Below are 26,040 nucleotides of genomic sequence, written 5' to 3'. Positions count from 1 at the left end.
GTTTACTCCCTTCACCACCACCCTTTGATGCTTCACAGATTTGTTTCAGAGAACTCTGGATTCTGCTTGTATGAAACTAACCCAGAAGGTCCCCTACAATTACAGACGAATAATCAGAGACCACAGGACCAGACCAGAATTAGGCTAAAGCAAAATCCTTTGTACAAGTTGCCCATGACTTGTGAATACAGATACAGTTTTATTGCCACCACTGGCCCTTGCACCAGTCTCCAGATTTAAGTGAAGCAACCCCAATTTGTTACAGACTAGTGGTGTTCCAAGATGCTCAGTGAAGTATTGAACAATTATGACTGGAAGGGACCACATATCCAAATGCTCATTTTGGCCTTTGAAACATAACAAATAGTTTAACAGAAGCAACGCTGAAAAAAAATTGCAGAACATGGGATAGGAAAAAGACCTCTGTATCACAATAAATTAACTTTAAAATTCAAGAACTGTATCCAAGTGTGCTGTAAATGCTCCAGCATACACATTTCCATGAAAAAAAGTATATACCCTTGGAAATGCAAAAAAAATCCTGTTCAGGGCAAAAAGTATTTAAATAGTAGTAAAATACATATTTTTAAAGATACATGACTAACAATATATTTTGAATTCTCAAAAGAACCATCAGAATTACTATGCAAAAGTCACTGCACAGGACAGGAATTATAAAGGGTAACAATTACACTGCTTATCTTTCAGGAAAAATAGCTTGAGTCCTTGACTGTGTTTCCAGTGGCTACAACACTTCCATTTAACTTGTCCTATAACACTTACTTCCCCAGCATATACCCTCACACAGCTTATCGTATGCCACCACAAGGACTGCTCTGTTTGAAACCCAAACTGAGGCCAAAGCACAATTACAGAGTCAAGCTGCACCCAACCAGGCAGGCTTTCCATACACCGGACTTTGCCAAACTAAGGTACACTCTTAGAAAAAGGTCTGCAAGCAACTAGAATGGCATTGAAGTGTCATCTCTACGTTAATTAAAAGTCATCCCAATGTCCTGTCTAAACTGTGGAATTAGTTGAGTTACACAGATTGCAAACCAGATCAGAGTTCATCTTAACAAACAGTATCTTTGTAAGCAGGAAACAGAGATTCTAGATAATTACCTGTTCCAAGTCTTGAAGGCATTGCTGGCTCGTTTAAATAGATAACCTTCCATAACAATACCATTGGCTGCATCTACATTGTATTCTAGTTTAGTATCATCACTGGAATAATCCTAATAGAAAGGAAGAAGACAAGAAAAAGACATTGCAGTTTCAAATGAAATTTCAAGTATGGGAAGTATTATTGTCAAAGAGTAAACATCTAAGAATAGTGTTTTGCTTGCAACACTTAATAGAGGGGTAGCAAAGCAGAAGAACTGGGGCAATAAAAGTTAGGAGTCAAAACTGAAAAACAGTTGCAGTCTGCTGCAGACACCTGTATAAAGTCATTACGCTTTAGCATTTCCTTCAGCTCTCTCATCTCACCAATTGAGCTGCATAGAAACTTAGAAGACAAGTAATCAAATAAAGATGCTTTCAGTTAACTCTAAACTACAGCAGTCACAGTGATGGCGAAATCTTAGTAGTAATTTTTTCTGTATGATCTTGGATAAGGTTATGAAACTACAGGTAGGACAATTCCATCAACCTACTAACAAATGAAACCATCTAATAACAGTTAATAGCAGCTTTACAAGTTTTAGAAAGGTTGACTGTTTCATAACACCATGAAAGGCAGATTAGACTAAGTAATAATGGTAATAATGCAAGTGCTGATCATTTGCTTTCACAGCTCATTGAACACAGCACAGACTCTTCCCAGGGAGCTGGAGTTCATATATTCAGTGGGTGGGAGCCCAACAGCTACCAGGGGTGCAAGAAACAGCACACACAGAATGACATAATTAATCATATACTATGTCCAGATACCAAAATAATATACATGCTATAATTTAATTTCACTGTTAGTGAAATATATCCTTAAAGGAGACTAGCAACACGTGGCTTCTTCCTGTTAACAAGGGCATAAGAGACATCAATGAAAATTAAGTTTCAGAACAATGAAATCAAACAGGTTAAATACTGAAGATGGGGAACATTTTGTAGTATCTCTCTCCTGAACTTTCAGTTGTTACTTTTTGTAAATTGCAGACATCTGCACTGTATGAAAAGCATATCTGTAAGTCTCTGTTTTGCACTTTGCTCCTTAGGAATTTGTCTATACATAGAGAAGAGGCAACAACAATTAAAAAAAAAAGAAAGTAGTCAGCTTCAAACCCAACATCATCAGCCCTATGCAAAGCCCAGGCTGCACACAACTTCGTGCAACACACCATGTTTACTCTTACACATGCAGATGGTTTGGTCCAATCCAAGGTTAATTACACATGACAGTGAAATGGTTACAAGTATTACAATGGGTCCTTCAAACTCCCTGGTCAGCACAGTATAAATTCCTTAAAATTACTTAGTGTTTTCAGCTACTACTAATCTGAGTAAATTAACTAAATTTGAAATGTTAAATCTAGATTTGTATTATTTAACTGACAGATATCAATGCAAGAGTTCTGAAAGAAAATGGGATTATCATAACACTACCACACACTGATCTGAATAAACATACAGGTTACAAATGAAACCTTCTCAAAAAAAAAAAAAAACCCCAAACCACAAATCTCTGCATTTGTGCATTTATTATCCAGCATTTAATAACTTTGATTTTCTGCCTGTTTTGTAGGTCAGAACATGCAGAACATAAAAGACTTCATGTAAGCAAGAACAACTAAATATCACACTACAATTTTAACTTACTATTTCATAACTTATGACACACGCAAACTTTTTCTAAATGTTAAAAACCCTTTCTGTTTCTTTATATGCTCTCAACAAAAAAAAGGGAAAAACCACCATATGCACAAACTTAGACATGCTGATGTTGCATTCCCTCCCTCCCTCCCTCCAAAAAAATGATAAATTACTCTAACTTACCAGCTCCCAAACATAATGAAACCTGCTAAAGATTTGCATCTTCCTGCCTCAGTGATGCTTGCAACTCCTTGTCTAGTGGAAGACAACATACACTCCCTCAGTCTTTTCTGACCAAACTACTGTGTAATCACATTTTCCTTCAGGTTTGGAGAACTGCTGCAGAAAATGCAACTGTCTTTTCCAATGACTTGACTTGTGTTTTGAAGACAAGTATAACAAGAACCCTTCTTTGGATCATTTATCATGCCACACTCTCAGTCCAAATTGTCTAAAATACTGACCCTTCCTCATTAACTGCATTTAGTGCCATTTTAATGACCTCCCTGATTGAATTCCACTTTATAGAGCAGAAAAAGACACAAGAGTATACAGATAAATGTTAAATATCTTCCTAACTGTAGACAGCAGACTACCAGCTGGAGAGGGAGGGAGTAAAGCTTTCATATGCTTTATCCATAAAACTTCTTTGATAAAGTTGTGGTCATGAAAAAGATGATGAAATAATCGTAAAAAGACATGCCCCACTTCATTTCAATCACATGGATAAAAGTAGAAAAAGAAACTAGATAAGCTGTGTCTGATTTTATAGCCTCTGCTATTTCATAACTAAAAAGCAGGAGAAAAGCAGTCACATTATAGTTTATTTTTGTCTTGGTGCATGGAAAAGTTTAGTGAACCATGAAAAATAATCAGGGGGTGGAGAGAAATACACCCATATCTTTCCAGTGTCCTGCATAAGAGAATCACGTGCTAATGAACCCAGTTACTGTGTGTGGCTCAGAATTTTGTATTCATTAAGCACGTATGCAACTGATACATATTTTATTTTAAACATCATTTATTTACTACTTAGGTGTCAGTTAGGACTAAAGTACTTTTCGCCTAATCACGACTAAGAAAATTAAGCCAGCATTACACAAGTTACACTGAAGTGCTAGATCACACATTTCATTCAGATTTGAAAGCAGAAACATCTACAGCTTCTATTCTGACACTCATTTTTCATGGCTGGCTGCTGCTGGAAGAGAAACGTGTACAAGTGGGTTATATAAGTGAAGCAAACAGCAGGTTTTCATGCTGTTTTTCCCCTCCCTTTTTCTTTAAATGTCTATGAGGTACAGCAAACCAGCTGGAAATGAAAAACAACTTTCATCTCCAGAAATAACACTAATCTGGTGTGCCACAGAACACTTAATATTCTTGACAGTGTTTCAGTGAATTTATTTTCATATGAACATATCAATTCATCACACATACTTGATTCACTTCACAGCTTGCATGTTTTATGTTTCTTTACATATAATTTCCTTGCTACCAAACCGACTTCCACTCCTGCACTTTTCAGTAGCTGAGCTTTTGATTTATTTGCAACATGAAAATTGCTATCAGGTCATGAAAGCTGTTCAAGCCATTTTACCTGTAAATCTTACTGACTGTATTTTAACATTGAATTTTAACAACCATTTTAACATTGGATATGTATTCTAAACGTTTTTTTCACTTTAGAGAAACAGCATTTTAAATTTTTTTTATAAAGGAAGTAAATGGAGTATAAGTACCAAAGAAAACACTGACCTGAAAAGCTAAGCCAGAATATACTAAGCAGAAGACACTAATTCTGCAAACCTCCCATTTAGAAAGTTGCTTCCATTCCCTTCCCATCCCATTGGCAAGAGATGTTTGTCATGATTAAGCTGAAAGTCCCTCAAGGAAGGGCTTAAAACAACAACAGACACAACAAGTAACAACAAGGTTTTCAGTCCAGGACAGTGAGAGGAGGTGACAGTGTCATTGAGCAAACAAGTCACTCGAAATGCAAGCACATTTTGGTTTTGGAGGCAGGAATTAGTTTGCATTATTTCTCAACAGCAGCGCTGGTTCACGTGACTGTCACAGCATCTGGTTTCCTATCACCTTGTTTACTCAAGATGTTAAAAATTTTCAAATCATTCCCAATCCAGCTGTTTCCTGAGCAGTTCTTTGGAAGCAGATTTTTATTTTAATGAAAAAGGGACTTGAATACAACAAAAACTATTTGAAGTTCAATACAAATACTTTTCCTGTATCATTTCTCACATATTAGAACAAAATATTAGCTCTGTCACAAAACCAAAAAGCCATAATGCTGTTTACAGGCCCAACTGATTTTTAAATTACTTCTTAATTCAATATGTTACTACAACAATGGGCTGCAAACAGCTCACAAAACTAGAGTCATGTCTTAAGTATTGACACTGTGACACCACTCTTTTAGTAACAATTTTTCCCTATAAAAATATATTGCAAAAATTTCCCAGAATGATCATGACATTTTTAGATTAATTCATAGTATGTGATGCTCCAGTTTAATATGGAAAAAAAATAATTTCTTACACTACAAAAGAAAAATTGTTTCCTGCATATTTGCTGAGAAAATAGACGAAAACACTTAAAAGAAATTTTTTAAAAAATCAGGTATCAGCTCTCTTTAAAAAGAAATCACACTATATTGGTGACCAAGCCCTTCCATGACACTTGTATTAACCTCTCTGACAACAGCTTAATTAAATAGAATGATGATCACATAGAAAAGTGAGATGAGTTATTTAATTAGTGCAATTATTCTGCATGCATATGCACATATTTGCAAACACAGGTAGTGGGTGGGCAGGTGTGTGCACATGTGCACTTACCTATACATTTCAGAAAAGGAACTGTTCTTTATCCACACAATGAAGGAAAGGCATCATTCTGAAGCATTAGATTAAAACTTCAGTACATTAAATGCACATATACCTCATGGAATATTCAACACAAGAAGCTTCAAAAGTTTCAGCTGATACAAAACATGGAAAGATTTGGCATTGGAAGATTTGGGAACATTTGTCTAAGAGGTAACACAGTGGAAAGCAACATGACAAGACATGAGAACAGAGAATAGAGTTGCCATCTGGATCAGATTGACCAGATGACAAATAAGGATACAAAGAATAAGATCCAAGGTCTAAGGCAATTCTAATCCTGATAAGCTGGAAACTAACTTGGTGTGAAGGTTGGGAAAAGTAGGAGGAGACAAAAACAGACAATATGATTTGAGTAAGAAACCAAGCAAATGATTGCATGAGCTATAAAAGAAATCTCCAATAGAGCACAGTCTAGGTATTACCATCACAAAAATGCAACAGTGACTTGTAAGAACAGGAGACAACACATCCAACTTAAAACTTAAGAGGACAACAGACAATACAATCTGACTGCCCTGATTATATTTTAGAAACAGTGTTGTCAGTTAAAGTAAGGAACAACATAAGTAACCTCATTCTGATTACCATTTGTACTAGAAACCAAGAACATTTTATTACACAGACACAGCTTATCAAGTTTCATGAAACTTAAAAGTTTACCTGTAAAGCAGCCTTCAGCAGCATTTAAAGAAAAAACAAAGACTGTAAACATCATTGGCAACAGCAGTGACCACAATTCATGGTAACAAGTTATTATTTCTATGGTCAATTAAAAGATAATTGCTCATAACTTACATCCTTCATCAAGCACCACTGTTCTCTAACAGTTAATCCCTCAACTAGTGCCCATTCCTAAAACTAGGCCTACTAAACCCAAACAAATTAAAATTTTTATTTCAATGTTAATTCTCAAATTCCACCTCTTTCCCATTTCCCCTCTTTCTTCCACTTCCTTGCCTGTTATCTCCTGTTTGCCTCCAAACACCGCACATCAGCACTGCCCTAAACTGCATCTGCTCAACTTCACAGCAATTCCAATGTTTCCCACCAACTCCTGAAGCAATGACAGGATGAACCAACAAAAACATTTTCAGCAACTAAAAATGTTACCTCTTCCCATTAGTATTAATATTGGCTCCTACTAAGGCTACCTAAATTATAATCTCAGCATGTTTTCATTTGTGAATTTATTTTCTCACAAGCTACATTGGCCTTGTTTAGTTTATTTTTAATTTATGCCATTTGAACAGATAACAGAACATATTTGAATGAGAGTAAGAAGTGTAGCATTACCTTTAAACTGGTATCTAATCCCTTTCAAAAGTACCTGCAGTATTAGCTCACTACTGGAGAGTTCAGTGGAAATATTTTTAACTTCTAGTATTATACCTGCAAAACCAATACTGATCTAGAGCTTCTGAAACACCCAAAAACCAGAAGTTATTCCCTCCCCAATAGGAATTATCAACATTTTTCTCAACAAGCAAAAAGAATTATTGCACATAAAAATCATCTCAAAACAGCAATTCCACGTTATCACTTTCATATTTGTGTACAGTTGAACCCATACATTAGACATTACAAAAGTTTACTTTTGGTCTTTATATGCAACAGCAGCTGCCACACCACCTCAAAGTGCTGCACTCGTATTTGGCACAGCCCAAAGTGCTACGTAGGACTGTAGGGCTGTGCAGCACACACACCTCTTCCACAAACACAGCAGGGAATCACAGCAACTTTTACAACTGTATTGAATCCAAGATGTAACTGGAATTAAGAGCTCTACTGAAATGCTAGAATCCCAGCATTCCAATAAATCATACTGTTCTATACATGTTTTGGTAAAAACATAATTATTTAGTTCTGTAACACAAAATTCATATCTGCAATCTGACCCTGCACTTACTGACATGTAAGTCTGTCTCTCTGCACTAAAGATACCATTTCTCACAGTTCTGATGCAGAGATGCAAACTGCTGGGAAGAGATGCTTCAGATACCAACATGTGTGTGCAGCCTGCCCTTTACATTCTCTCAAGTACCTTTTGTTGAATAGTGGAGTGCTTTTGCTCCATATCTCTCTTCTCCTTTGCAGCATCCACAGCCAACTGATCCAGCTGTAAAGAGAAACAGAAAATTGGATCTTTAGATATCATAAGAAATTTGGCTCAGTAGATTTCACAATGCTGACAAAAAAAACCCACATTATGTCTAGACATTCCATGATTTTTATTTTATTTGCATATTATAATTACTTGTCCCAAAGTGTTTACCTTGTATAACGACTGAAGCCTTGTTTAAAGCACTGCACTACCATCCTGAATTAACCTCTACAAAGGTGCACATTTCTTGTCAGCATTAGGGGGAATGTTTCAAGGAACAGCAGGGTGCCAAGCATATGCGACTGCACCGCATTGGTGCTCAGCCCCCGACGAGGATGACTCAGGCTTTGCTGCTCTCGCTGGCCTGTGCAGCAGCACTGGCAGGAGCAGCAAAAACTACCAGGAGCAAATGCTAGGGATTTTTCCCTTCACAAACAGGGGAAGTGCCTCAACCACACTTTTGTATGGATAGTTTTGATCAGGCCATCAGAAGTATTTGAGCAAGATTTCTTGAAATCTTAGGTAAAGACTTTCAAATTGTTTCTAGTTTCAGAAATAACAATATGATTTTGAAAAGAAGAGAGATTTTCACAGGGAGTATTTACGTTGGCATCCTTACAAAGTCAGTGATGATAAAAAAAAACACTGCCCAAAAATTTGCTGCAAGTAAGTTTCTAGCATTACCATATAAACCTTTTCCTTTTGAAACCAGAAGATAAAAAAAAAAAGGCAGGAAATTAAGATATCCTGTAGGAGAGAATAAGTTCAGTCAGGGTATTCTGTGTTTTTTTGGTTGACTGGGATTTTTTTTGTTGTTGTTTTTGCTTTGTGGGTTTGGTTCTTTTGGTTTTGTTTTTTGCTTGTTTGGTTTGAATAAGAAATATCACAGAGGAGTAGATGTTCCCTGAGAGAGTAGTCAGCTTGGTACTTATGTGACAGGAATCCGATGAGCTCCTCCTTTATCCAGCCTGTAACACAAACCTGCCACTAACCCAGTCGCAGCATCTCAGTGATAACGATGCAGATGCAGAGCTGAGCACAATGCACAGCCTGCAGCTCTACATCTGTTGGGCAGACCTGGCTCTCCTCCAGGCCTAGAACGAGAAGCCCAGGAAGAGTGTGCAGCACCAGCTTTCCAGCTGAAGTCAGTCACGTGGCAGAAGGCACAGTGTGACTCACAGAACCCCTAATCCACACAAATAGGATTCCCTCCACCCACTCTCATAACCACAAGTGACAAGACTTGCCAACTCTGGCCATCTCCCCAGTGTTTTATTTCTCCTGTTTGACATGATATAAATGAGAAAAAAAGTGACAGTAACAAGCTCTTACACCCTTGTGCTAGACAGTCTCCAACAATTACAGAGCCGTTGGATAGCTGGGACATCTGGATCCAATTCTGTACTCTTGTTACTTTTCTTAACTCTCCTCTCCCTGTCTTCCCATCTGGCTCAAAAGACCACATCAGCACTTTCACACCTTACAGGTATTTGTGAACATGAACACATTGAAGACCGAAGTGTCCAGGTACCACACCTTTGGTAGCTACGGGACTTAAAAACGACACAAGAGCCTCTAAAACAGAGACTGGGCTGCCATTGTGCTCAAAGACTGTTCTGCTCCAAGAACCCTTGGGAAGCCCTTTCTTTTGTTATGAGGATGAGAACTCATCCAAGGGCTATTCAAAACTTTGTAGGAATCCAGTTTCTTGCTAAAACTTCTGATTCAGGAGTCTGCACATAGTCCCCAAGAAATTCTTCGTTTTCTATCCTGTTAGATGGAACAGCCACATTCAGAATAGGGCAATTATCTCTAATTTGTCTTAAATACAAGTGTTTGAGGATATATTTAGCATAGCATAAGTGCAAAACCAAAGGTTTTAACAGCAGCTCATTCCATCAGTTACTTTTTTTAGTATGAAGACAGAATTGCATCATTCCTGCTTGCAACCCAAACTAGAATTTCTACCTTTTCACTCAGCAGATCAACATATCAATTGCCTTAAGAGAGACCAACAGCATACAACTAAACTATCAAAATCCCAGTTGTTACACCACTACTGTAGATAATTAAGTCAGACTAAAATGTTTAGCTCTTTGGATAGTCATCTCAATGAAAATTCCAGTAGGTTTTCTTTTTAAGGTAATACCACATTTCACACGGAAGTCCCAAAACCCATAATTTCCATGCAAAAGCTCAGACTACACTTGTGTGCCATGAGAGATTCCCCTACAATGTTCTGATTCACAGGGGATCCTACTCTGACCTAAGGCAAAACTGCGCAATCCTACTCCATCATGATAAACAGTTACTTTGAGAATACAAACAAAAAGAATTAAAAATTATAACTATTATTATTATTATTATTATTATTATTATTATTATTATTATTATTATTCAAGAACACTTCCATTTTATTTCAGGTTCTGTTAAACCTTGTAATTAAGATTATCCACTAAATTTACCTGGGAATGAAAACTCACTTATCACCAGCAGAAGGAATCTAACAGTATTGTCACAAAAATCCAACAAATCCCTGTTATGTCACACACACTTTGCTAAAGGCAGAAGCTTCAACCAGTACAAACTGCAAAGACATTAACTGTTAAACTTTGAACAGTTATTTTACAGGTTTGCTTCTGTCATGAAAAATATCCGTTATTTAAATGCCAAGGTCTGTCACAAAAGAACAACTGCACAACTTTAGGGTCTTCAGTCTATCCTTGCTGTAATTGCAATGTATTTAAAACATTCTCAGCTTTGGACTTTCTAAATTTAAATCCTTCAGTTGCTATGATACCAGCACCAAAATCAATGCTAGACTGTTCTCCTTACCAGATCAAGCAAAAGCATAACCAGACATTGAAAAATAACTTTGTGTTTTCCTGCTCAAATCATCTCAATGAAATGGAAACATTGAAGCCTGGCCAACAGCACAAACCACCACCAACTCCATGGGTTTTGTTTCCTTTCCCCATCCTCTTTTCCACAGAGGTGCAGGACACACATTTTATATTAACCAAACACTCCAGTTCAACAATTACAACCCAAACAGGAAGAATGTGAAAGAATAAAAGGCACAACTAAGGAAAAGTAAAATGCACCTGAGCCGTTCAAGTGCCACTATTACAGCAAACACTGATGTGTTTCTACAAGTAATTGAGATCCACAGTAACTCAGCCAGGGACTGGTCCTGCAGAAAAACAACCACTCAGACATTGGATTGTTGGAGTTATTTTTTACAGTTCCCAATGTGCTTCACTGCACAGACACAGCAGCAGGTTGAGGGGCACACAACAGTGTGAGGGCAGGAAAAACCAGCCCAGAACAATGTTATTTCTTAGGCATTCAGTGACACAGCTACTCAAGATGAATGTAAATAAATGTCTGCTGTCATTTCATTGCTTTTGTACCTGGACAGAAACTTAGAATTTGGGTTGTCTGCTTTGTGTATCTGGCTGGGAATTGGCAATAGGGGGTTTCTATCGGAGAACTTGTTGCAAGTCCTCAGGTAGGGCAAATAAAAAGTGTTTTAAGAGTATTTTCAGGCCCATTTAATTTGCACTGAAAACAAGACAAGACACTACTGAGTCTTCTTCCTGCACTACACACAGACCTTCATTTGAATCTTGTATGTTCTAATCTGCATAACCATTTTCCATGTCTCCTGTGTGCAGTTGGTGGTGGTCCATTTAACCTTCTCATGAGTTCCTCACTGAAAACCCAGAACTGGCAATTGTTTGTTGCTAAACAACAGAACTAGGCAAGAAGGATTCCATGTAGGAACTCAATTTCACACTACTTATTAAAATCAGACTTCCATTTATGGTCTAAATCATTAACATCAAAGTTATTTTTGCACACATCAAAGTTTAATTATGCACACTGCATAATTTATACAGTAAATAAAGTAGAAAGGAAATCCAATCTACTTTTTATTGTTAAGTAAATCTATAACATGGGCCATATACAAAAATTTTAAAAAGCAAACAATCCACTGTCCCGAATACCACAGGGAACCTCAAAGAGCACTACACAGCTATGTCTGAGTACATAAATCCTACAGGTAGTACTAATTTTAGTAAATGGACAACTGTCAGTTTGTAACTAGTTTCATCCAAGCCATTTACAGTCAGCTTTTATGCTTTGCCTTTATCACACTACAGTTCCCCTTTTGTGGAATAAATCTATGATGTACCTGATATACAGGCATATGTCACATTTTTACCCATTTCACCACATAGCTATGAATTTTTAAAATGATTTGTTACCTGTGCACCAAGATCTTTCATGTAGGGCTCAAGTTCACCAAACAGATCATAGCCTTGGTGGAAAAAAGCCAGATGTGCATACATGAACGATAACATCTAGAAGGAAAAAGTAAATATTTATTTTTTTTAAAAAAAGTATCAGATATCATGCAAATATATCATTTAAGTAACCCACATGAACAAACTTAACATACAATTCCATGCTTAATTTCTGCTCTTGTGTCCTGACAATTTTATAGCAGTACCTCAGAGATTTCAATGTTGCAAAATAAACACACAAGGTAAAGGCAGCAAAGAACCCAGCCAAAAACCTCAGAAATCTGCCAACAGGATTAACTCCCTGAGCAAAACAAAAGAAATCTACTTTAAGTTAGAAAATTACTTCTAATTCATGTCATGTGAATTCTTTATCTCTTGTTTAATTGTGACATGTAAGATAGAGAGGGGCTGACTGTCACCAAATTGCCAAATGTACCAATAATATTTTGATGAGTAAAAGGACTAAATTTTTAACATACTGCTTTGAGGTCAAATTTTAAATTTCTGATGCATTGCAACATTTTCTGTATAGAAAATAAAGTATATCTTACCGATTTTAAGATTTCTGCTCTCCTTTTAGATTGAAGAACATTGATCTAGAAAAAAAAAACACAAACCAAGCAACTTATTTTATTCTATTTGCAATTCCTCCCCACAGAAGTAAACTTCAAATTACTTCCAAATAATCCTATCAAAGCTTAAAACATTGCAAGGAGATAACAAAAGTTATCTCACAAAGCACTTTGAAAAGAAGATGCATTCTAGTCCTGCCATGATATCAAAGTGATGCAATCAGAGAACGCTTGCAAAGCTTGAATTTCGCAGTGACAGTCACAAGTTTCTTACATTGGAAGGGAAAATACAAGACAACACATGCTAGCTAGAAGTAAAATAATACACCTTCCAAGCAAGGAAAATAGGTATCCATTTTCAAGAGATTGAACTCGGGATGTTTCAAACAGCCTTTCTGACAGTGTGAGCTGAGCCAGCCCACCAGCTTCTTAAAGAAGCCGCACTCAGCACAGCTCCTGTTTGCTGTCAGGGACAGGAAAGGACAGGGCATAGTTACTTTTTTCCCCTCAGACTGACAACATTTAAGTGTCCCAAAGGTGGGATATAGTCCCCAGCCTTAGAAACAAGCAAAATCAGAATAGCTTCAATAAGTAACTTTCCGGGTATACTTTTGCTTTTAAGCTAGCTGAAGTCACTGACCAAAGGTGTTGCCCTAGAACTTGAAGAAATTCACAATATATAGAAAAAAATAACTGTTTTTCACATTCATCTAGTTTCTCTATCTTCTTTGTTCCCTAATCTTTAAAGGTTGCCATCCAGCACTACAGATTTTATATTAAAAGGCCCACTTAGCAGAAACATGCATGATTTTGTAATTTAACACCTCTGTGTCAGTTTAAAATTCCAGCAAAAGAAATAAACTTTACTGAAGCTATAATCAAAACCAGATTGCACTTTCATACTTAACTGGTCAGTATTTTGGAAAACTTTCTGCAGCAAAAATAATTAAGATTTGTTTGTACAGAACAAACTCTCAACTTGTGAGGCAGAAAAAGTTAAACTAAAAGGAAAGCAAAGGTTTTGAATTACAGTTTAAAGCCAATCTCACTACAAGGAGATCATAGTTGTGAAGCCACTTTTTCAAAAGAGCCACCCAAGTAGAAAGAATTCAAAAAGCTGAATTCATTTTTGCCCATGTTAATTAAGAGATGCTGAAATTTTTCCCTGTTACTTTAAATGCATCTTTATCCCAGGAATTGCTCCTACTTTAGACATACAAATTCCAGGAGGCAAACAACCCGCAGTTCAACGCACACACAAGTAATTGCCCTCCCACAGTAATCACTGCCAGCTCCCCCCATGTCATTTAGTCCATCAGACCACTAGTGAGTACAAATAATCCAGTGGTACATAATTCACATGACTTTTTGAACACCAAAATGACCTTTGTCCTTAGTGTTCAAAAGGCAGGAGTTCCATGTTGACCACTGACCACCTATCCATGCACATGCCCAGGCTGAGCAGTTCCACTTCACTCCACAGGCAATAATGTCATCTACAGAATAGCAAACAACTGACTGCTAAATAAAATAACTGACAGGACTGTCACAAATCAAGATGATAATGTCTAATATACAACCATTCTTAACTGTTAAGGGTTGTTCTGTGTTTGATTATAGGAGAACCTCAGGCCCATTTAGGAGCCCCCAACTCCTTGTACCACCTGAGTTACAACAATCCTGCTTTGCTGTAGTTGGGGGCAAGTACAAAACAGATGAGTTTTAATTATCAAAAGAAAATTTTTTACTGCCTTACAGGATTCAAAGCAATATGACAAAGAGATACCTCTCAGCACCCTATGGGAGATCTGCATTAGAAAGTGAAAGGATAGTTAAGTTCTTGATTTCCTGTAAGGCACAATGCCAAACTCTGAGGCATCTAAACGAGCTGGGTTTGTCAAATAAAACCCAGAGCTAAAGCTGAAATTGCAGTAGGAGCCAACATTCTATATCAGAATTATTCTGGTAATTTGTATTTCCTACGTTAGGTTACAGTTTTCACTTCAAATATAAAAGGAACTACAGCATAACCAACTCATGCAACATTTAGGTGAGCATGAACCAAATATTGGGATTTTTTCAAAATTAATGTTCAACTTGAAAATTAAACTGTGTCATTACTGCAAGGGCACTGAATACCAAAGCACTAAGCATCGAGAATGCATCAAGTAAATTATTGTTCCTTTGATTTTATTAAAAAGAGAAATTACTTGCAGATAAAGTTCTTCCTTTTTCCCTCAATCTCCATAGCTTCCAAGAAGCTTACAATAAGAACTTCTACAGAACACACCCCTAACTATGTGTAACAAAAAGTTTTGAAAACAGCTTTGATTGCTTACCTGTAGAACATAATCCAGAGCTATGTGTCGAAAACACTTCCGTGTTGCAGTCAAAATATTGGTTGCTTCCTCTACTTCATGTTGCTTATTTCTTTGAACTTGGGCATTTTTCACTAGAGCATTCTCTTTTTCTTCACTCACTTTTTCAAACTGTTTCTTTGCATCTTTAAATTTCCTAATATCTCTAAAGGAAAAGGAAAGATGAGTAAAGAATCCCAAAGCATGAAAAAGGGCTTGAAGCGACACTAGACAGGTCATGCCCATTACTGCTGGAGTTGTTTTCTCTACTTTCATACTCTTCAATACGTGCTTGGGTCAAACAGAAACTCAAAAGTTTTGACAGAAGCTTCTTGTCTTTCTTTTCCAAGGAAAGGACAAAACTGACATGTAAATAAACCCATCTCATGCTTACTGAGGAAAAAGCTTTGGTCAGTACTTTTTCCTCCAAGTCTAAACAATTACAACATGTAATTAAGACCAGAAATTCACATTATCGTAGCATTTCTGCAGCTGGATCTAAAGCCTCAGTGATCTTGGGTGATTTTTGACGAGTTTTACTACAAACTTCTCAGTTTATGGCTGGTTATTTACAGGAAGGATGTTTCACCAACTCACTCAAATCAGATGTTTTTAAATTCTATTTTATGCATAATTTTCCCATTACAAGTGCAAATTAACTTACTCTTTAACAAAAGTCTGAAGCTGTGTTTTAATTGATCTTTGGATTTGGTCAAAGAGAATCTGAAAGAAAAACATTATTAGGTCAGTAACTTAGAGGTGTTCATACATTCTGATTTTAGATACATGAATGGTAATTATGCAGAATTAGAGGAGAAATATTATTAAATCAATGTGTCTCTAATATCAAAATATAAGATAAAGAAGAAAATAAGGAAAATAAACCAAACACCTTTGGCTGGTCTTTTCTTAAAGACTGTGGTTATAGAGGAGAGAGAAGGGCTCCCAGTATCTTATTCTCTCATCCTGACAAGACATGCTTACCTTCATAGGACAAGTTTATTATGTTAATTGCACAGTAATACTCTCGAAAAAACAACTTTGAATGTTAAGTAACAACCCTTTTGGTTCTTAGACTTTCACAATTTATCAACAATTAAGAGACAAATGAAACCATAGAAAGAACATGCCCTTAACATCTGGCAAAAAACTACCACAGATTGAAATTAATGCTGAAAACGTAACATACATGAGTAATTAGTACCATCTCCTTTACATAATACATGAGTAAAAAAACCACCCACTTATGGACTGCTAAAGGAATAGCTGATTTTTCATTTCAGGTGTTCTAAGCCATGCTTCTCAAATTTCCTCTGATTTGGAGAGGTTGCTGAAGGGCAGCGGGACAGAATATAATCCACTCATTCAAAGAGTAATGCTTAAGAAACCTGTCAATTTTTCAAAGCCAAAGCATATCCAAATGTGAGACAGCCTAAATTTTCTCTGTTGACCCCAGAAATTCTAACTGGGGAATGAAAACACACATTCCTTCAGCTTCACGTCTGCCCTCTGAGTTTTACGATGCAATGGAATAGGTCAATGACTACTGGGAAAATCCTTTTGTCACTTCTTAATGTGTAGACAATAAATGATGCCTTAATTTCCCTCTACACCTCCCATTCTGCATTACAGAAATATACAAAGCACCATCATAAAAATAAAGAGGTGAAAGAACATAAGGAAGTAGCAGTTGGCCCAGTTGAACAGAATCTCTTACAAAAGATAGAGATGTTGAAGTATTTAACAATAACAATAATAATAATAATAATAAAGAACTCAGTTTCAGGTCAAACAATGTTTTAAGTGTTCTCAGTCTTAGTTTCTCTTAAGAAAATTTGGAAGTGAGAAGCTATGCAACGCCAAGTGCTGACAGCAAAACCCTTACCAGCTTGTGTCTCTTTTCTAGAAACACTGAAGGAAGGAAAACATGACAGTGTACATCACCCATTAGCAGTGGAATCTCCAATCCAGTATCCATGTTTGGAGGTGTTCAGGGCCAAATGGGATAAAAGCCTAAGCAACCTGATCCAGTCTCAGATCTGACCATGATTTAGGTTGGCAGTTGAGCCAGACACCTCCTGAGGCCCCTGCAAAGGAGCACTGTCCTGTATCCACCAGTAAAACGTGGCAGATCTGTTTGTACTCCCACTTCAGGAAAACAGAAAAACAGACACCTAGAATAGATAAAGGACTTCTTGACAAGATGGAAGTCATGCTGGGATACTCCCACTGCTGACATTTAAACTTGCCAGTGCCTGAAGAGTGCACCAGTCAAGATCAACAGCAAAAGAGTATAACCAGATGGGAACTCAAATGATTAGAGGACTCCCAGAAATATGAGCCTGGCAATTCTGCTTACAGTAATGAAGAGGAAAAAATGTGCTAGGCAGAAAAACACATACACATCTTTTCCCCTAAAAGAAAAGAAAGAAGTGACCAGACTGCAATCTGCCTGGATTTACAGCCTTGCCAACACATTACCTTTCCTCCACTCTAAGTCTGAGAGAGCTACTATTGGCCCTCAGCTGTCACAGCTACTCCCCCCACTGCTGAACCAGCAAGGATGTGCATTAGGCTGGTTCCTGGCCTCGTTTGAGAAACTGACAGTCCTCCAGATCTCAGTGGGAGCAACTTCTACCACTTCAACCTGGTCAACAACAGACCTGACACTGAGCCAGGAAGCTCTGCAAGACCACAACATGTCTGGCAAAGTGCTACATCAGAACCCCATAATGGGCCTCCCTACTGAGGTTTGTACCTTTTGGTAAAAGCCACTGTTCTACTCACTGCACCTGAGCACAGCAAAGGCATGGACAGGGAAAAACAGCAGGACAGATCTCAGATTGGTCCTGCTTAGATCTGCAAAGAAATCTTCTTTTCATACGCCGTGTTCTTTGCTTTCTGTCTTGAAACTGCCCGAAAGGGAGAGTTGTGCTGTGCCAAATTTTACCACCGCAGTGAAAGAAGAGCAAGAAAATAGAAGGACAAACACATCCCTTTGGCTTTCAGGATACAAGACGAAACTCTTGAGAGGAAAATGAGCAAAACAGTTTTCAAATCAGGCAAAAGTGAACTTTCTGATAAACTCTGACATGCTGAAATCATTATTAATCTTAAATCCTAGCATTTTCTACTTTCTCTACTACACTTGTCTAAACCTCTCATACTTCCAAAAAGAAAACTATATGCAAATCAGAGAGGCTTCATTTTGTGCATTCTAGAGGGTGGGGGAAAAAAGTATAAATAATGGAAAAAGCAATTATTATTGCAGATGAGCAAAGGAATCTGCTCAGTTTTTTACTGCTAGTTTTTTAGTTTGATTTAAAAAGACGAAACTGTCCAGTATTTACTGTCTTAGAGCACCAGATTTTAGCAAAGTTTACAAATTCCAAATGAAAAATAAACCAAGATAAAAATCTGCAGAAAATGGGATATTTATAAATAATTCATAGACAAAACATTAATAAAATACTTAAAAGTACGAAACAAGAGATATTTAATACCACTTGAACCATGACTTTGCAAACACTATGAAGAAGAAAAACTTTTCAGCTAGAAATACTCACATTGTGATAATTGATCATTTCCTGTAATGTGTCAGAGAACTTTGTCAAATTATTCTGTAAAGAGAAAATCAAAGTTGTTTAAGCTAAGCCCTACAAAATGCACAGCATGAAAGCAACATATCCGAGGTTTACAGCTTTTCAGTAAATAACAGTAAATAACTTGAAAATAAATGAATTTTCATTTGCCTTATAGTATGATTATTGGACTAAATCCATTACACTATAAGGAGAACAAGGGGGTAACATCAAGTAAATTTGTTACAGTCACAAGCAAGAAAAATGTTACTGCTGCCTGTATATAAAGTACCAGCCTGAAAGCAAAGCAGGGAAAATTCAAGTTAACTAAACACTATGGGAAGTTCACACAATCTAACACATTAACTTACAACAACAATTTTCAAGTTGAGTACTCTTACTCAAAAAACCTGGTTAATGTGTTGTAATCACCAATGCACACACTAACCTAATATATATTCTCTGGAATCCCTGCTGAAACTTCAGGTTAAAGCTGAAACTAAACAACACAGACACTTGCAGTGCAACACAGACAAAAAAACTCACTCTTAAAGACGTTTCAAAGAAAAAGGAGCAAAAAGGCATAAACTTCAACTACTTCTCTCGTCAACTGTTACATTTTACCATTTTTAAGTTATGTTTCTGTCCCTTCGTTTTCACCTCTTAAAGAGCTTACCTCAACCAATGTATCTTTACAGGAATATTGTGCAAGGTCTCGAATTCCATTCATGAACTGCTTGTTGGCTGTACAAAATGCTTTCCCAGTATCAATCATTGCAATACAAAGCTTCACCAGCTAAAATGAGGAAAAAAAGAGAAAGTGGAACATGGGGGGTTTTTTGTTTTGTTTTTTTTTTTACCATCTTATAAACATGAACACACTGACCTTAGTTAAGGGTATGAAATACAGATTTCAAAAGTTAAATTCCAAATTTACAGAGCCTCAGATTCTATGAAAAGCTCTCTACTGTACAGTGACAGTTATAAACATACTACCCCAGGTCAACTGATACACAATTGGGAAAGTTACCACTCTTTGTAAATCTTTTAATTTCTTTTTTATTTGTTTTATTGTTAAGTAAGATTTTGCATGTATTTAAAGAGAGAGGTGTTTGGGGGCAAAAAGCACAGCAACTAAGACATAACTGATTAGAACCCAAGCAAATATAAGGGTTTTGTGGTTTCCAAGGAAAAAAAAACCCAAACAACCAAACAAAAAAGAAAACCACATCCATTGTTTTCATCTTGAGCCAGTCAGAATAGAGGCACAGGAAAGCAAAAGGATTCCTGCACAAAGCACAGCTAAGGAGAGATTGTTACACCTCAGCAGGTGAAATCAATCATGTTTTCACTCATACAACAGACAAGTCTCTGCTGGGTTTCCGTCCCTGCCCCTCACTGCCTGGGGCAGCATCTCAGCCCTCAAGGGACTGCACAGTCTGACAGGAATGTCCTCAGTACCTTCTGAGGGATGTTTTCCCACTTTTTGAACCATTCATGCACTTGCCATTAATGAAAGAAAGGAAGGTTAGTGCAATCACTGAGCTGCTCTCTTGAGGAAGGGTGTATTATAATTGAATGCCCCATTCTAAACCAGACTGAAAATAAAATCAGAAGAGTGAACATTTACCTCTGAAAGATTTTTCAAGGGTGTCAGAAATTTTCACAAAAAGCAACACAGAAGTACTTGATCCTATGCTGGGGCAAAGAAACCACCCAAGTGTCCTTCCTGCCTTATTTACCCAGTAACTTTTCTGTTGACTCAGATTCTCTTAGGAGAAGTGGAAAGCTGAGCATGATCTCCCACATTCTGATGAACGGCCAAGTTGCTTGAACAATGGACAGAAAAATCACTACCAACATGAACCATTTTCCTTCACTTTTTCTTATGGTTCACAAGCCTGAATCCAGCATCCTTTCTCCCAGAGAGAAGAAAACTGCAGACAATGTAGCCCAAAGTCACAATTGTGGGACAACAAAACCAAGTTTAGTGTGAATAACTGAGCAGAAAAAGTTACCAGCCAAGCCTAGACAAATCATTACCCTCAGGCCATAGTTAATCCAGTTCACAAAAGAAGCTTGGCTTTCAACTTCAGTGTTGTAGTACAAGGCCATGAATAACACCCCTTAAGGAATTTGAAAATGCTTGTCCCAAAAAATGACCCTTTTTGAATGGTGGAAAAGTCAAACTTTCAAAATAGATTTTTCAGATCCTTTAAATACTTACATAGTTTGATCTACTGAAAGAAAATTCATCATCCCTACACTAAGAATGTGTATTATACCCATCAGGTTCACCAAGATTCACACCAGATCAAAATTAAGTACCTCGAATTTATTTTGAAAGAACAAATGGTTAGATTATTAACTAGAAAAACTAGAAATATTATTACAAGAAGTAAACAAGAAGTCTCCAGGCTTTATACTACACTTGACACTGACTTTGTCTTTATCTTTCTGCAGCCAACTCACAGCTGCAGGAATAAAAGTTTGTATTCAAAAAGCAGCTAAGGAGGGAACAAAGACATCTGCCTGCCACATGCAAATAAAGTCACAAAATTATTTTAAACTTTTAGCATAAAATGCAAAGGAAAGATTTTATACAGATGAAACCCAAAAATAAGCCACTTTGAAAATGCTATCAGAAAAAGAACAAAAGCCTCTAAAGAAGAGGAAAGCAATAAATGGATTGAAAGGTGCTGAAAAGATGCTACATAGAATGTTTATACACATGCACAAAGCATGACGAAAAGCAGGATGAATGTTACGGTATTTAAGTCCTGCAGACAACAGCGAAGGATAAATATACCTGTCCTGCTGTGACTGTGCCTCAGATTACCAAGACAGAAAGGACAGACTTAAAAACAAAGAGGATCCAGATGTCCCCACAGTTGTCACAGGCTCTCGACGCACTGCCCAAGCCCTGGGATATCTCAGGTGAAACCTGAGTTTGCCCGTGAAAGCTGGATGGGTTTGCACGGAGGTTTGCGGGGCTGAGCCGCTGGGTGTGAGGGCCGGGTCAGGGCACTGCGGGATCCAAACCCTGAGCTGGGCACAGAGGGATCCACCCCGCCCGCGCCTGCCCTGCCTCCGGCTCTGGTTCCCCTGGCTGTGCCCTCGGCCCAATCCCTTTCCCCTCTGAGAGCTGGAGTGCTTAGTCAGCCACTGCCACTTCCCAGCTGGGAACTTTAAAACAAAACCTAAACACATCTTTTGATATTTTTAAGAAGAAGCACTGTTGAATTAAAAAGCTTACCTTGTCAAGTTTCAGTTCCAGTTCTGTCACATCTCCTTCTACTTCTTCTAAAGCTGCCCTGCAAGCATAAAAAACATTTTCCTTTAAAACTTTACACAAAAATACTCTGGGACTGGGGAGAAGGGGCAGGGACACATTCATTTAACTAACCTATTGCCACTTAAATTTCAGCTACAAAACAGTGTACATTTTACAGAACTACAAGAATTGCAAAAAAATTGACAATAAAAAGAAGAAAAACTACACTGATAAAACATAGTGCATTGATAAAGATTTGAGATAAAATTTTATTACTCCTAATATCTGTCACATGGAAATAGGTTTCCTCTATTCTTGTATAGCCAGTAGCCTAAATATTTGAAGGAAATGACAAAGGAAAGGAACTACAAGTCCAAGTGAAATTTCTTAAGTAACTCTTTTGGTGTCTCTCCTGGCCCAAACCTGCAAACCTGCAGCTATTTCATGAAGGAGTTTAGGAAAACACCCAGCATTTGCCATGTGCCAGTTGACTTGCAGGAAGTTCAGATGCCACACTTGTTCTTATCATTGATGTCTAGTCTAGACTGGTTGAATCTTCCAGGCCAGTCAAATTTTATTTGCCAGTAAAAGCTGCTTTCATGGAGCACTGCTAAAGCACAACCTTCTTTTTTCCTTGAGACCTGGTGTTTCATTTGACATCTCCTTCCTTATTGCTACCAGAAAAAACAGAAGACTGAGGACAGATGACACTTTGGAATCAGGCTATTGACTGGAGAGCCTGAATGTACTGAGTTCTGGCAAAAAATGCCCTTGTTCCATCCCAGGGTGCCCATTCTCTCAGTCATTCCAGCAGAACTGCTCATGGAGCCACACTGTTTACCAGTAGTGGCCTGCCTTGGGGAAAAAAAAAAAGTAATAGGAAGTTTTCTGTAATGCTTTTTGGAAAATTGGATCAGACAGTTCACATTTCAGTCCTACAAAAAAACCCCAACTCTTCCTGGAAAAAGTTATACAGTCAGAGAAGTACAATTGGGAGCAGGAATTTCTTAAGCCAACTTCACCACTCAGGAGAGACTACACAGAACCACAGCTTTGCTGTCCCTTGCTAATTCCATCCTAGTTCACATGAGTACAAGCCAAGAAAAAAAAAAAAAGACTGGGTCAGGCCCCAAACTCGGGAAAAACACATTTTTTTTATCTGAAAAACACTGCCAATTGCCTGCAGATCTCATACACTGAGCATGACATTCCCAGCTTTTTGCAGATTTCACTGCACAGAGTTGCATTCCGTTTTTTGTATCTGAATCCATTCCCACAGTTACATCCTAGGTTTTATATCTAAGCACATTCCTGCAGTTACACTTTGGCTTCTTCCTCTTCTCTAACTTCAGACCATGAAGGATTTCAGGCAACATCAATTTCTCTTTTACTTTATTTTCTTCCATAAATGATAAATTTCCATTTAAGTCTCTGGATAATCTTGTTTCAGAAAGCATTAAGGAGAAAAAAAACCCAAAACAACAAACCAAAGGAAGGAAAACTATCTCAATATCTAGACTGCAATTTTGCATTTGTTTGTTTATAATCAAAGTGCAACCACTTTTTGTTTCTCTGCCATTAACATAAAAGCATTATTAAGTAGCTTGTTTACAGAATTGCAGCAAGATCTGATAAGAATATTATTTTTTTAGTGTCTTTAGCAGAGTTCCAGCTCCACAGGATTTAACGAGCAGTCTAAGATTCAAGAGGAAGAAGAGAGGTAGAACAGGCAGAATGAAGACAACACATCTGCTCAGTTGTTAAAGGTCTATTCCAAGAGGAAAATTTTAAAACAAAATAAGCTCAACTGAAAGAAGTAACAACAGAAGATCAAAAGACCAAAAAGATGAGGGGCAGGTCAAGAAAACAGAAGTATAAAGCAAAGTAAATAGAGGTATCATAGGAAAATGAAGACAAATAGCCCCTCTACCACCTGATTCCTTGCAGATCATCTTTGAGATGCCACAAACCTCTTAGGCACCAGGTTGGTTCTCTGGGCTATTTCCCACCCCTGTCACATGATGGAAGGTTGGCACATCTGAGCCCTACAGCTCAATATGGGACAAACAGGGGTTGGGTTCCAGTCAAATCCCATGGCAATTCCATGTTTCTTTGCACAGAAGTTCACTCCTTCCATCACACAAAAGCTAATTGAAGTTATTATTGTACAAACATATTCACAGTATTAGTCCAGCTCTGGATTACAAGCATAAGAACAACAGAGGATGCCCTCAGACTGCCAGAATGCAGACACATATATCCAGTTATGTACCATCTTGTCACAGAAATGGTTTTCATACTGGGTTAGCAATACATTAAAGGTAACTGATCTGAATTCTATGTTAATTCTATCCTTGTTTTTCTTAATTTAACACTTTTTGAACCCACAGAATACAAAGGTGCATTCCTCTCTGAAACATCTGTGTCAGGAACAAAGTTCACAGAAAACTGTCATAATTCCGAGTAAATGTCATGTCCACAGCCAAGACACAACCTCCAGCTATAAACACAGGAAGTGGTGGTGAAAGAGCTGAGGACCCAGTGCCAGACCTGACATGCAACAAAACTGTTGCTCCTTAATGAAGTGGGAGATCACAGCAAGGTTTGCGTCAGAGTGACCTCAGCCAGAAGGCTCCAGCACCAGGAATTGGGATCCAATTGGCCTCAGTATATGAGTCAAACATCTGTGGCTTCCCAAGATTTTCAAACACTGCATGGCAATGCACAAAACTAGAACAGCTGCTTAGGGGTGGAGGACAACTTTTTAAAATGAGCAGTCTCCCATATTCTTCATGCTCTGTAATGAGGACTCTCAGGAATGTGTTTCTTTCTCTGCTGTGACTCCTCTCCTCCGCCGCCCCCCAGTTCAGTTTGGTGGATACAACTTCCTGCACAGCTGCAGTGCAGGAGGAATGTTGGAAGAAAACTCAAGACCTGGCTTAGCAACCTTGTTGAATGAGGATCATGTCACCAGTTACCCAGCCCAGCAGATCTGAAGGGCAGCTGAACTCTGATGTCCATCATGGCACTCCCTGTAAGGGACCAGTGAAAGAATTCCTTATAGGTGAAGGTACTTCAGGAATCCCAGGAAGCAAACGGAACTATGAAGGCTGAACTCTCCTCAAAAAAGAGAATGGGTCACCCTTAGACCAGAAGCTGCAGGCACATGCTAAGGAAACAACTCACTCTGGACTAACCCACTGCACCTGCTGACCATAACACCAAGCACAGCCTGGCCACAGGCAGGGGCTGCTTGGCCTGTTTGCCCCCGCCAGAGAGCGGCGACCGCCAGCGCTTCTCACGTCAGCTCTGCTTCAGAGAACATCTGAGTCCCACTGAGGACACATCCCGCTTTTATCTTTCACTCAGTTATTTATCATATTCTAGCTGGCATTTTTAGACTGTGTTTCTGAAGGTGAGGAGGTGGCATCAGTAGTCATCATAAATGAGATGCTGACAAACGAGAAATTGGAGAAGTCAAAGGTGCTATAGACAATTAACCACTAATTATGGTTAATTCTATAATTAACACATTTCACTATAAAATGTTCATAATAATAATAATAAAATAATAAAGTATTTTCCAATTGTTTGAGTTTGATTTTTTAAATTCTAAGTGTGGAAAAGTTTCAATTCTCCTCTTGAATTTACTTTCAGAAGAACAGGAACAAGTACATAAAATCAACTGCTATTCATTCTGGGACTCCTGAACACATTTGTGTACTTGGACTCACGAAATGGAAATAACTGATTTTCACCATATCAATTTCAACAGCATTACTGACAAGGTCTTGTCCTCAGCTCTTGTACACACACAGCTCCCTTACAGGCATTCCATGCAGAGCAGCTCCTCAATGCACACCTTGGACTTCACTGCAGGTGACATTTCCCTCCAGCCAACACCCACTACACCTTAAAGGCAGCTTGGGGGGAAAAAAAGGTACTACTGAATGTGAAAAACTGAAAATACGGTGAGATACATAAGTGCATGATAAGAATATGGACCTGATGATTGACAGGAATGTCTCCTCTATGACAGAGCCTGTCAGGTGATGGGCAGCAAAAAGGACAGTAGACATTAATCAGAGGGTTGACTATGAGCTGTAAGTATGATGTAAAGACAAATTA

General features: G+C 37.9%; 1 protein-coding gene across 2 annotated transcripts in view; it reads right to left on the bottom strand.

The window, feature by feature from the left end:
• Positions 1-26,040, bottom strand: part of ACAP2 (ArfGAP with coiled-coil, ankyrin repeat and PH domains 2) — a 59,933-nt gene that overhangs the window by 21,479 nt on the left and 12,414 nt on the right. For both annotated transcript variants that reach the window (XM_071566909.1, XM_071566910.1), the window contains exons 2-10: positions 21,895-21,952; positions 19,315-19,434; positions 18,624-18,677; positions 15,722-15,780; positions 15,040-15,223; positions 12,680-12,724; positions 12,090-12,185; positions 7,759-7,833; positions 1,126-1,238 (exon numbers count right to left, since the gene is read on the bottom strand). In XM_071566909.1, coding sequence (XP_071423010.1) covers positions 1,126-1,238; positions 7,759-7,833; positions 12,090-12,185; positions 12,680-12,724; positions 15,040-15,223; positions 15,722-15,780; positions 18,624-18,677; positions 19,315-19,434; positions 21,895-21,952 — 804 coding nt within the window. The remainder of the gene's footprint in view (positions 1-1,125; positions 1,239-7,758; positions 7,834-12,089; positions 12,186-12,679; positions 12,725-15,039; positions 15,224-15,721; positions 15,781-18,623; positions 18,678-19,314; positions 19,435-21,894; positions 21,953-26,040) is intronic.

The sequence above is a fragment of the Pithys albifrons genome, chromosome 11 (genome assembly GCF_047495875.1).
Source record: "Pithys albifrons albifrons isolate INPA30051 chromosome 11, PitAlb_v1, whole genome shotgun sequence".
Classification (NCBI taxonomy): domain Eukaryota; kingdom Metazoa; phylum Chordata; class Aves; order Passeriformes; family Thamnophilidae; genus Pithys; species Pithys albifrons.
Note: the sequence above shows the minus strand (reverse complement) of the source record. Positions and strands in the feature narration are given on the sequence as shown.